The sequence below is a fragment of the Strongylocentrotus purpuratus genome, unplaced genomic scaffold, assembly GCF_000002235.5.
Source record: "Strongylocentrotus purpuratus isolate Spur 01 unplaced genomic scaffold, Spur_5.0 spur5_scaffold_20, whole genome shotgun sequence".
NCBI classification, from domain to species: Eukaryota; Metazoa; Echinodermata; class Echinoidea; order Camarodonta; family Strongylocentrotidae; genus Strongylocentrotus; species Strongylocentrotus purpuratus.
Genome location: NW_022145606.1, coordinates 8805860 through 8819729, shown reverse-complemented (window position 1 = coordinate 8819729; position 13870 = coordinate 8805860). Strand labels below are relative to the sequence as shown.

Below are 13870 nucleotides of genomic sequence, written 5' to 3'. Positions count from 1 at the left end.
AACCTTGACCGCAAACTACTCTACAGTGTGAGTAAAAAAAAGGTTACATCTAGAAAATTGCTATTATAAAAGTCATCTATGAACAGTAAGTTAGTATCTTATAAAAGATTGTTTTATCCCAAATCACTTGGTATCATTTGTGTGTGGTATGTGTTCAAGTTTGGGTGAGTAGGAGACATTGTTTAAGAGAGTGCAAAAATCCTCCGCCAGAGTATTGCTGATGAGCTGTTGGAATAAAACAATTGGGATTGGGCCGGTCATTAATTCGGTCTTTGTAGATTCCATTAACATCCCTAATAAAATTAATCATGTCACACATATAAAATATCAAATATCAAATGGCAACCATCAGAGAACATATATGTGCTTGTGTGTGTGATTGTAGGTGTGTGTGACTTTGGTTCTGCAAAAAGCACATACAATGCATAGCATTTGATACATTCAAAACGCTAAAACAGTGCCCATTTTGAATGAGCGTGCATGCACGCACGTATAAACTACATATAAAGGGATGCATGCAATCTCTATGGCAAAGAATTTAGCACATTTAGTTATAACTGCGTGCGCGATGAGTGCCGCACTGCATGGCGCGACGATTTTAAGTCTACCTATATTCTGACATTTGCGTACAGATACTGACAATTTTAACTGTGAACTAATACGCTATAATTTAAAAACTTCAAATTGGTTAATAGAAAAGTGATTTCAATTAAGCCATTGAATCCCACTTTGAAGCGCGTCGGTAGCATGGTTGGCCATGATGCTTTCAGCCAGCGGGACTTTCCTGGCACGTGAAACATGACGTCATATGTAAACAACACTGTCTAAAAGCTCTCGTATAGTAAATATAGCAGTCATTAAATTTTAAACAGCGAATGTTTAACAAAATTACTTTCGTTTTGAGCAACATTGTTTACAATTTGTTCAACTGTTGTTAAAGATAGTGTACAACTGTAAGTGAACATCATTTTTTTAAGCAGCGTTTTTACTGTGTACTGAACTTGGAGGCCGATGCTTGCAGACTTGCAACCCAAAGCCTGTCATAGTCCTCGTCAGTTGATATGAATAGATCTGTCCAAAAGAGAGACGGAGAGGCACAGCAAACAAATCAGAAATAATGTAGAGGGGAGGATAGTGAGAGAGAGGGGGAGATGGAGATACATTGGAGAGAATAGGGAGCGACAGAGAGAGAGAGAGAGAGAGAGGGGGGGGGGGGGGGAGGGGGATAAAGAAAGAAAGAGACAGAAAGTGGGTGGCATGAGAAGGTTTGACAGAGTGTGTGTGTGTGTGTTTGTGTGTGTGAGAGAGAAAGAGAGATATTGTGGGTGTGGGTGTGAGTGAAACAGGGGGAGGGCAGAAAAGAGTGGAAGAAGAGAGTGGCGATAATATTAGTAATATAATAATAATACTACAATCAGATAGAAACGCGTCATCTGGTCTAAAATGATATTTATAAACACTGTAATACCCACCGCACAATTTCCAATAGCATTTATTATGAACATTTCAACTTCTGAACTCTGAATAATCGATGATTTTCATAGTCACGTGATTAATGATATCAAAATTCTGAAGGAATTCACGCACTTTAGGAGCAGGAATAATTAAATCGGCTCAAAATCGTAGTGACGTCATGACAGTAGTGCGATTCTTTACGATTTTAAGTCGATTTGCCTTTTGTTTATCCTTTTTTTGAGCCTACACCAAATAGATGTTTTTAATTTTTTTTTAAAATCTATTTTATGATTGTCATTCTAAAATCGGATGACAGGAAATTCGTATAGTGTGCGGTATGCTTATTGATGATGTGATCTAGTAGATTTGTAGCCAAGACAATCAGACTATGAAAATGCAAGGAGCAAAAACAAGCGAACCAACATCTGCTTTTAAAGGTTTCAAATTAACGAAAAATATTTCATTGTTTTCAAGAAGTTAAAAAAGGAAAATGGAATAAATAATTAACTTGCCAATTTAATTTTCAGAATGTGTCAAACCACATCACTTCTCCCCTTTTCCCATACACCGTCCCCCTCCTCTTTACAATATACCTTGCCACGAGTTAGGAGCTTTAACAAGATTGTATGAATTTGTTTTTCTGTATTTCGGGAGGAGGGGGTGTTGTTGCACTACAAGCCGGCAAACTTTTTTATTTGAAAGGGGGAGTATTCCCTCTGTGCTCCGCCTCACACATTATCTCCATTTTTGTACTAGGAGGATGGAGTCAGCCCCCGACGAACCCCAGACAAGTGCCAACAAACTTTTAATATTTGGAGGTGTGTTCTCCCACCCCCATCCTCACACACATACACACGCACACACAATACAAGTCAACTATTTACCTTTTTCTGTGTTGGCAGCCTTAAATACAGATGCTCCATTATCGATAAAATAATGGATAAAGAACATGTTATTTTGCAGGATCTCTTCACCACGTCGCGTCATGTGGGGAGGAAAGTCCTGTCGAATCAAGGAGGGAATGAAACTATAACCAACGACAACAACATAATCATCACATTTGTTTTGTTTTTACTGTTATTATCATAGTCATCACTGATACAAATATTCCTACTACTATTATATTTGTGATGGTGATGGTAGTTAAGATGATGAGGAAAATGATGATGATGAATGCGATAAGGGTAGGCATAATTATGATGACTGTTATTGTTAAATATAATGATGATGATGACGATGATAATAACAGTGAACTTACGACTACTTTCAGAGGACCAACATCGACAGCCTTAATGCACATCGACTTTTCATCTTTGCCACATTCAGAGTCGCTTTCATTGTCCGAATCGCTGACGGACGATTCTGGTGTTGAGATGGAGACTGGAATACCGTCATCACTACCGTATATCCGTCGGTATTTATTGATAGTCACGGTCTCTGCCAACAAAAAGACAAAAAGCTAAATAATTAATTCATTCATTCTCGCAAGAAAATATCTTTGTGGTTTGAGAATTTTTTCAGGATGAGTTTGCATGTTAGAGGGTTAGTACAGCAGAAGAAATATATTAGAGGTAACATATTATACAAAAATTACAGTTTTTTCATCAACCTTCAACAATGTTACCGAGTCATTTTTATGTCCTCGATCGAATAGCGCAATCTAAATGACACCACGATTGCAGAATCGTTCTCTGCCCACAAGAAGACAAAAAGCTCATTAATTAATTTATTCATTTATTCTGGGGAGAGATCGCGCTTGGACCGATTCTGTACAATAATATAAGCCTGCATGACCTTAGCCTTTAAACAAGGCCACATGTCTGATTGACACCGAGCGACTAAAAAGAGACTAATCGCGAAAACCTGAGTGAACGCCGATGCGAATTGCCCAGACAAGTAGCTTTTATCAATCTGGTTTGTATTTCTTATGTTAACCTTTGTTTCCGACTGGAATTCGCTACCGAAATGGAAGCGTTCAATCAGCGAACGTATCCTCGCACGACGTCAGCATAATAGTATCCATCATACACACACACACACACACACACACACAGTAAACTCTACGTAGTACGAACATGGACGTACGTGCTAAGACCACTGACCTCTACATGGAACGAATCACGAACAAAGCCAACTGGGAGATCGCCGTTATGATTGGTCAATAAATCCAAAGTAGGTGTATTGGCATACTAATATGTATCTATGAATAATTCATGCGGAGCAGTGAAACCAACATTGCAAAAGGCCTCGTGACATTCGTCACTCGGTCGCGCGTTCACCCCGGGTATCTAGACTTATCTCAGCCGCTTAGCCAGAGTCACGGGGCCTTGTCAAAAGGCTAGCATGACCTTGAATGGTGCAATCGAAATTACACAACGTGTGCAACGGGCTAGTCCAGAATCTGGCCTATTTAATTTTTGGGGATAAAAGGGAGTTTACAGATACAATCTACGCTCGGGCAGATAAAGGTAATTTGTACCAAAAAGGTAAAAACCACAGAGAATTATACTGGATATGCGCCCATGAAAGTTATGTAACATTATTCATTTATGCACCAGCGGTACATTCTATGATACGCAGGTGGAAGTATTCTTTTCAAGAGGGCAAACAAAAGGTATTCATGAAGCACATCTAGGACTTTGGCAGTTATTATTCTAATATATGCTCAAAATGGAACTTCTCCATGTGTAAAAGATCTGTGGATATTTGGGGTCATGTGTACCATGTGCTATCTGTAAACTCCCTTATTACAGTAGAGGATGGGGCAGATTCTGGACTAGCAACGGGCGGGCTCAAGAACCACTGCTTAAGCTATGGGCACAACTCAGAGCGGCGGCCGACCGATGTGTAGCCTGCTCGGTCGCCGCTGGAATTAAGGTATTGCCCGACGAATTTTGGAGAAGTCGAGCAGGCTGTAGAGCCCCAGCGATGCTTAGCCGGTGCCATGTCGATTTCCCGTTGGTCTCCGGTCAATTTTAGGTCAAAACTGGGCGAAATCGGCGAGCTTTTCCACGCGGCGTCCCTGCAATGACCTACTGATCGATAGCCACTGATTCCCGAGCGATGCTCTAAAAACAAGCGTTGTCTGGGCGAAATTTGGCTAAAAACTCGCCGCCCTTTTGGGGTTGTGACCATAGCTTTAGGCTAAGCTCTATTTTCCTTGATCGCTTGACGACGTGAGTCTGTGTAGAGAAGTAACGCACACAAGCCCGGGTTGCTGCGATGTTGAGTCACGGCGCATGAAGATCATGCTAAATCAGGGTTAGCCTAAGCTGATGAGACCTAATTGGTACCTGGTCTGAAGGCACAGCCTCCTTATTCGAACTTATTGACAATAAGCTAAATCGGTATTACAATCTGCGCAAATAAGCAGAACCAACTGAAAACAGAGTAAAGTAAGTAAATTCGAAATTTAAAAAAACCGTTTTCCCAAAGGTTTTAACCACACTACAGTTTGTAGGGCTTCAATATCACACCATATCGTAGAAACTGATAAAACATAGGGCCACTTCAGATTTGTAAAACTGGAAACATCCTAAAAAACGCCTTGAAGTTCTCTGTCTGCGAAGTGGTAATTAGGTACTGTGTCGCGTACTGTTGGCGATGTGACCATGAGATGGCGCTGTGCAATAAATAGTTCGCTAGGGCAGAACGTCCACTAGTTCAGTATCTCTTTAAAATACCAATTTAAATTTTGAGTAAATTTTACCATGTGTTGAATACAAATTGTTCGATGTCTCAAAACGTTAAAGGGATAGTTGCAATGACGACTCTCGTCATTGCCTTGTTTTCGTTCACATTCTGCCCCATTAATATTCTTGTTTTCCTTATCGTCAGCAAATCGCATTCGTTTTGCACATGGTGCTTGTTATTCCTAGTTAGGTGCTTTTCTTATGTCCTTTTCCTTTCAAATTTCATAGGCATAGTCTCTGACATCTCATCAAGGTCACTACATTCTTTGATTTTCAAAATCACTCATGCATAACCGTCCAGGCGCCAATTTGTCCGTTTCTGGTCCATTTTAAGTCCTTTCTATCTTCCTTCCTATCTCCACTATCTTAGATCCTAAAAAACTTCTAACAAATTCCTCTTGATAGTCTAAGAGGTGTTCTTTCACCTGCGACGTATAACTTGACCTTCAAAATGCCATCTTCGTACTCAAAATTTAAATCTGAAACCGACTCCGTCAAAAATCTCTCAAATTCTTGAAACATTTACCCCTAAATAATCTAAAACTGCAATAACTTTCTCATATAAATTCCGTTTTGTATTTAAATATCACGGTATCTTTATCTCATAATTGCACATAGCAATGCTAGATTTCACCCTCTAATGGCTCTGCAAAAAATAAATAGCGCCCTCTAAAGTTCTGGGAATTGGCTTTCTTTCTGTGGCCGTATCTCCATTATGGCTAGGCAGACCTTTTTTGGATTTAGATACTTGAACATATGCCCTTTCCAACCATATACAAAATGATATACCCTGACACTGACCGAATTTGCGAAAAATGCCCTCCAAATATGCAGTTTACAAGAACATTGAGAAATAACTTCAACTTGCTTTAAAATGGCGATCCTTATACGTACGTAAATGAAACTTGGCAGACACATGTATCCATATACGTGATAACTGTCTGCCAAGTTTGGTAAAATTCAAATATGTCACCGCAAAGATATCGCCACAAATTATGAATTTGCTATGCATTACGTAATAGCGCCTTCAATGCGTGCAGTACATTGCGCGCAGATAACAATGATGTCAAAATGACCGCAATGAAGTGCCCTTTCGAATGATACCAAGTATGGTATATGTTCACACAGATATTTTTTTATAAATCACATTTGAACAAGGGTCACTATACGAATTCCGCCAAGTTTCCGCCCAATTATAACACGTATCGGCTATGACGTCATTTTTTCAGACTGCTTTTCGCCCCCTAAACGTCCGTTTCTTTCCTTAAAATTTTGCAGTGTCATTCCGAGTTGCAATACGCAGGGCACCTCGAGGCCGAATTTTTAAACTTGGTCAAGGGGGGGGGGGCATTTAAGACGCCATTTTGTCCTATAAATCTATTTAAAATCACGTGTTTCGATAGGATTATCATAGAACAAAAGAGAGTTGTTTACAATAACAACTATGAAATTCTCTTTCCAATGATACCAAACACGTCCGATAAAGAAAGAGAAAAACAAAAATTAAAGTCCGGTTATAATACAGATCCTGTACGTTTTTCGCCCATGCATTACACGCATTGTCTATGGGGCAAATCGGGTTCACGCTTCTGAACCCCGGATCGATTTTTATTTTTCTTGAAATTTTACAGGCACATTCTTAGTGGCCAAATGCAGAGCATCAAGAAGCCGGATTTTTAAAATCGGTCAAGCATGACATTAAATGCTACTTCATACTCTGCGTAACTAGTCCGAAAGATGCTCTTTCGTTTGACACGTAAAAACATGGCGTCATTGCGCGCACATCGTTCTGACACGATTGCATTTCTAGTTGAGCTCTGTTTTCAGACCGAAAATGCCTTCAAAGTGTATGGTTATTGCTCCATTTCTTATCTATGACATTTCTAGTGCCCTTTTAGAACCTAAAATTGCTATGAAGGTAATTTTAGACCCCAAAATGTGTGAAATTTGGCCAATACGAACATACCAATTTAGCTCCACTTTCAAAAAAATACGGTGACCGTTAATTAATTATTTAGTTAAAATTAACAATACATGGGCCGGCTGGTTGTGCGTAATATAACCGACACGAAAATGTCAACAAAAGAGCCAGCATCGGCATTGGCTGGAATACGACGTAAAAGGCAGTATTTAATTTTTTCAACGGCTTTTTCAAAAAATGTAATATTTGTGGTGGTACACAAGTATTATAAATTGTTATATTTATATATATTTTAGCCGTCTCTGAACCGATTTTGATCAAACAAAGATGATTTTGTCATTTCAATTGTATGTTCTTTCAGATTTGACACACAGTTTTTCATTATCTCACAACAAATTATTTTGTGTAGCGCCCTCCGCAACAGAACTCAACTATCCCTTTAAGCCGAGACTAGTTAGTCATTGAAAAACGTACTTTCACGTAGAACGTAGGTCGCCTTGTCGTTGTCGATCTCCATGAATCTGTCTTCTTTTTGCTGAAGTATCATTTGCACTTGAAGGGAAGAATCATAGGAATAGACAGGATTCACTCTGAAAGCACTCTCAACGGGAATGACTGGTGTGCGCGAGTTGTCCAAAATTACGCTGAATATGTTCTCCACAACTGGCCGGTTACCTGCATCGAAAATGAACAAAATGTGTGTGCTTGTGGGTTTGTGTGTGTGTGTGTTTGTGTGTGTGTGAAAGAGGGGGGGTTGTAAGATATGCTCATCATGAAAACGCTATATAAGAACTAGCTATTATTATTATCATTATTATTATATCATGCGATTGAAAATATATCTCTTTGACGATCTCTTTTTGTTTTAATCAAGTGTAAAACTTATGGATAATTAAGTAGAAATCTATCAAGGTATCCTTTTTTCTGCCAATCTATTGCACTCTTGCGGTGTCATTCCAATCCATTTCCCCTCCTAGTTATTATTGATTTTCCGTTTTTATAGTATTTCCCCTTTCTTTCCATAACAATTCCCATTATTCTGAAAGCGCTATTGAATTTAAAATGGCGACTCCCATAAAAGGAAACTACAAACTTCAGAGAGATTGTTTTCCTAGATAAGTATTCAGATGAGGGTCATGTTAATGTAGATATTCATTGATTTTAAAAACTAATTTTATTTTCATTATTGCAAAGTTGAAACTTTGATTCGACAAGGTTATCAAAATTCAATGCTTGGAAATATTCGAAGTAATGATTATTATAAATTACGAAACGCTTAAATACAGCCCCGGCATAGTACCTGAAGAGCTCTCTGAACGCTGCTGATGTGTGACATCACAGTATGGACATGATTTGCACAAGCAGACGATGTCCCATGACATCTTACACATTTTGAGTGCCTGTATTTTCATCTTCTCTTGAGTTCTTTCTCTTACCTCACTACCGTCAGGCTAAATGTATAATCTATTTCCTCACTCTAAACCCCGGGCATGGTTTTATTTTGATGACAAAAGCAGCGATACAAAAATAAAGGAATCTGTCGCTTGTATGTTGAACTGGCTCACATTTTTTTCACATACGATTTCGAATAAAGCTTTTTCTTGGGTTTCATTTTTCTTTCATGCACATGACCAAACCAAAAAATCTTAAATGTCAAATAAACGTACGGGGCAGAATAGCTTATGCGTGCCTGTAAATGAAAGCAAAACCATAGTAGTTACTCCAAATGTTTAAACTATCTCCTAATTTTATCTGTTCAAAAGTAAGGAAAAAATTGATGGGCAAGAAGAGAAAAAGAAAATACCCTTTTCGTAGAGATGAAAAGCAAACAGCCACGTTTCCTCCTGTTTCCGCTTAATAACCTAAATTTTGAAGAAAGACTCAAATGGTTAATTTGATAACAAAAGTCTTTATCACGAATCTACAGATTAAGGCCCGAATTCACAAAGCTAGGTTTGAGCTCAGACTAAGGTTTGAGCTCAAACCTCCTTTTGTTTCGCCAAACCTCCTTTTGTTCTTTACAAACCAGGTTTGTAAAAAACGCGTAAAAGGCGTCATATGACGTACGAAAACCAAGGTTTGTCGACAAACCTCCTTTGTGAATTCGGGCCATAGAGTTTTCCTTTCGAAATGATTATAGTGCTATAAGTTCATAGCCCTCTGTTTCCCTTGTTAACTTCAATAAAAACACGAAATAATCGTATCATAATATTGATGATAATGAAAATAGATGAATACAAACAAATGAATATACGATTTAATAAATATTGTCTTTAAAACGAAATTAAATTATTTTAAATGTCTATAAAAATATTAATACTAACGATATTTATAATATAAATAATAATAATTATCATATTAATAATAATGATTATAATACTTTTAAGTTTAATGATAATAATAGAAATAAATATAATGATAATAATATTAGCAATAAAAAATCATAATTTTAATCATTATAATAACAACGATCTTAGTAAATAATAATGCCCGAAAAAAGATCAATCAATCACTCTGATAACGACGATAATACAAATATACTGTAAATCAACTAACAATAATGTGAATTAGTGAGAATAGTAATGAGAATATGGTAACAATTGTCTTTAGATAGTTAAAATGTATTCTTACCAAACCAATCTGAGTGCCAATATCTGAGAAACATTCTAGAACTGCTAGTTGGTTAGCACTGCTTATGTCTGACTGCAGGTTATTGATGCTTAGTAGTTCATCACAGTTTCTGCAATGACGTAATGGGAGGAGATACATCAGGCAAAACAAAAAAATCATTTGGTTGTCCTCGACCGCCTACTCGTCATTTTCGGGCTCTCTATTTTTTATATATTTTTTTATTTGTTCAATATATATAATATATATATATATATTTTTTTTTTGGTGGTGGATGGGGGGGGGGGGGGAGCAATGTTAAATGACAAACATACCATTTCATGCATTTTGCAAGGATCAAAATGCGTCCCGTTGCCAGTTTAGTCTTTTCAGTACGCAATTCGGTATTTATTAAACTTGCCATTATTATTTTCCTTTGTCAAAATGACGTTCATTCAAATCAGATTCTGAGCATTCTTAAACTCATTTTAAAGCTCAATCTGTACTAGTTTACAGGAGGGATTTGACCACCCTGCAAGGTCACTGGGCAGGTGGTTATCTCAATCATCTCTCAGTTAACATAAGATAAAGAGGATCATGGGGGACCAATGGTCATCGATTAGGCATTGTTTGCTATATAGAGGGCGCAAGTAGCTATAAGTAGTCCAGTGGGGAATTAAAAGGTGCTGTATTTCAAAGCCAAAGTACTTTCTGTGTTGGTCTTGATATTCATAGTACATTAAACCAGTCTTTTCCCATATTTAAGTGTTTTATAGACTTTGTTTGTTTAAATCCTTGACATCCCAATGATTTTTGATTTTGTTATGGAAAAATATTTATAAAAAAAAAATCAAACAAAAGTGGGGTGGGGGGAAATTCAAAGAAAGACAAACAAAAATGAAATTAAAACAACAAACAACAAAAAAATCCGCCCGCCCGCCCCTACTGCAGAGAAGCAATCGAGGACAATCAAATGATTTTTGTGTTGGCCTTATGGCGAGACAAGCCTTGCTTCCTTCAAAGAAGACGAAAGACTCCATGCATGGCTGATCATCAACGAAACGGAGTTAAGTCTTTTGTCAACTCTGTTTGTCGCTACGGCAGGCAACCAGTGAAAACGAATTCGTTTCATGGAAACACAAACATTGCTTTAAACAAACATGACTTTGTTTTTCCTGGCTCATTTTTCCTGATTGAAGTGTCATATGTAGGGGCAAAAAGTGAACCTTTTAGAAATTTAATTTTCTCTTTAAAATTCATGTCGCCCGCCAAATGACTTTTTTGGTACCCTTTCTTTAAATTGTTTTTAATCACTCTTGCTTGAAATATGCATCATATGAGTTGCGTCAAATGAAAGAGAAGGATCTAAGCTTTACAAATATGTGTCATTAATAATTGTGATTAAGTTATGATAAAACATCGATAATTCTCAGTTTCGTTTTTTTCTGGGACGCACTGTATATATAAAATTATATAGACATATACATTATTTACATAATATATACCTGGTACGTTTTATTTTCATCATTGGGGCCTATAACTCACAATCATAGCTTTCATTAGAGCCAGAGATCCCTCAATTTATCACTCTTCGTTTTAGTTCAGGCTATTAATTTAGTGTGTTCAAACAAAGTGATATGAGGTACTTTTTGTAACGTTTTTGTTAATATAATTCTCTTTTATTTGTATCATTCATTTCGTGAAATCATGATTGCCAAATGTGAAATATATGTGAAATATGAGACAGGAAACTGAAAATAAAATTGAATTAAAAAGTTATAAAACCTATTTACCTCAACCCAACAGTTCTTGCCAGCCCGGTCCCATCTAGGGCCCTGAACTCATGACCACCCTGACGAGAATAAAGAAGTGCTCCAAACTCCGTGAGAGAAAGAGGTTTACCAGGAATATACTGGACAAAGATCTCCCGAAACGCACGCCCATGTGAAGATTCGATCTGAAAATGTAAACAATAAAATAGATATTCAGTAGGTTTACCGTTGCACCATTTTAAAAAGAAGGGGGGGGGGAGTGGTTAGTCAGGAAAAGGAGTACTGTCGGTAAGCCTTTATTCTCGAGTGTATGTGTGTAATGTAAACTTTATTTCTTGAGTGTATGTGTGTAATGTAAACTTTCTTTCTTGAGTGTGTGTGTGCAGTGTACTCTTTTTTCTTGAGTGTGTGTGTGTAGTGTAAACTTTCTTTCTTGAGTGTATGTGTGTAGTGTAAACTTTCTTTCTTGATTGTGTGTGTAGTGTAATCTTTTTTTCTGTGGTGTGTGTGTGTGTGTGTAGTTTATACTTTCTGTTAGAGATAGAGAAAGCGAATGCTCAATAGTACCTGGAGGGTCGGTGATTCAAAGGGAATGAGGGATGTCTCCAGCTGGCAAATATGTAAAAGGGGTCGTCTCCCTCCCCCCAGATATATTTAAAAATCGCTAAAAAAAAATCGTCTAAATTAACGATCTGTCTCAGCCAATTTAGAGGACGAAGAAACGACTGAGGACAAAACAGTTGAAAATACAGAATGCTAATTTTCTGGCGCGGTCGCTGGACTCCCTCGGAGAAAAAAAAAAAAGGATTTTTGAAAGTTCATCGGTTGAAAGTCGCTAACGCAGTGCTACGTCAGGGAAATGACGCTTCGTTTGGAGCAGAATAACAAACAAATAAAGTACGACCACGGAGGATCGATTCGTGGTTTCTCTTTACTTCCTCCTTCCTTTAGGCGACCTTCCTCTTTCCTGTTGTTGTTCTAATTTAGTTTTATGACACAGGTGCATACAGCCAGACTAATTACACATGGAGTAATGATAGAGGACCTTGTACGGGACTGCAACTTAAGGTCAAGGTTGGGTTCAAAATATTCTCGCTTTTGTAAGCTTGGGAAACGCCCCCTGCCTACCAGGCTAACGCATCAAGGGAGATGCTGTGAGGGTAGAGGGGGGGGGATATTAATATATAAGCATATATATTTATATGTATTCATCGCTATCGGTGAATACAGAGATTGAAATATATCTATTACACTTTCAACGCTATCATATTCCCACTCTCTCTTCACGTTTTTGTTTGTAACTTTGGGCCTTTAGCTATTCACCGCAGTTCTTACCGCAGTGTTATTACTCCATACAACTACTGTTTCTTGATTGCTTACTTACAAACATACACAGGCTATCTAAACAAACAGACAATAAAACAAGCAAACAAACAAACTCTACCGTTATTGGTCATCATGTATTGAAGGAAAACAAGGTCTTCCCGGTCACTTACGGTTTCAACAGCACTTTACCGGGGTGATTACCGCCGTGTTGCGGTCACCTACACCGCGTTTTCCTCTGTTCATAGGAGAAATATGTTTGTGCTGACTTAACAGAATTAAAACTCGTTGACCTACCACTTACCATCCCTTCACCATCATGAGGTTCACAGGGCGTCTTCTTCTCTGTTGCGGTTGTAACCGCGGCTTCCTCGTGTGCGTTACTCGCCTTGACCACTTTTTTCGGCTCTGTCTGCGTCGAAGCTTCGGAACTCTCAGTGTAATCTCCACGCGTGTTTGAATCAACTCTCTCTGGCTTGGTGGACTGCCCAGCTTGACTTTGATCACCCGACGCTAACGGTTCCACTTTGGGAGCGACCCCCGACTGTTGGGTTGAAGATCCCGCACTACGCTTTTTCGATGCTTTTCCCCCATAGTGAATTTTGCTTCTATGCTCTTATTTTGGAAGTCGAAGATAAAGTTTTGCGAGCCTTCCTGTTCAATAAACGTGTAGCAACACCTTCAATAAGCCAGTTGTCAATTTTTGCGAATTGATTAATGTTGTAATCACTGTTAGATAACGCATCGACCAATGCAAAGAAAGGGTCAGGCCTAGCTACCTTGCATCAGTGCACGCAAATGATTTTCCTTTGAATCGGGATCCAAAACATTTACACAGCATCTCCTATTCCTACTTATACGCTATATATTTCTTTTTCACTTGACTTTATGCGAGTATGAATATTTGCTTGCACAACCAGTGAACCATTTCCAAATAAATAACAAAAGAAAAGCCTAGCTACGTACCTAGCTATCAAGGCATTTTCTCTCTCGCTTTTTTTTTTTGTCTCTCTCTGTCTCTTTCTCTCTGTCTCTCTCTCTCTCTCTCTATCGCTTTCTTACCCCTTCTCTGTCTGTGTCTCTCTCTCTATCTCCGTCTC

At 38.2% G+C, this 13870-nt stretch overlaps 1 protein-coding gene across 1 annotated transcript; it reads right to left on the bottom strand.

Moving 5' to 3' along the window:
* Positions 1-948: 948 nt before the first annotated feature.
* Positions 949-13635, bottom strand: LOC100893893. The gene is made up of 8 exons (XM_003727497.3): positions 13075-13635; positions 11469-11632; positions 9700-9808; positions 8873-8930; positions 7543-7743; positions 2714-2892; positions 2340-2457; positions 949-1071 (listed from the first exon to the last, which is right to left on the bottom strand). Exons 1-8 carry the CDS (start codon positions 13075-13077, stop codon positions 986-988), a joined length of 918 nt encoding a protein of 305 aa, XP_003727545.2. The 5' UTR covers positions 13078-13635; the 3' UTR covers positions 949-985.
* Between the last annotated feature and the right edge of the window lie 235 nt (positions 13636-13870).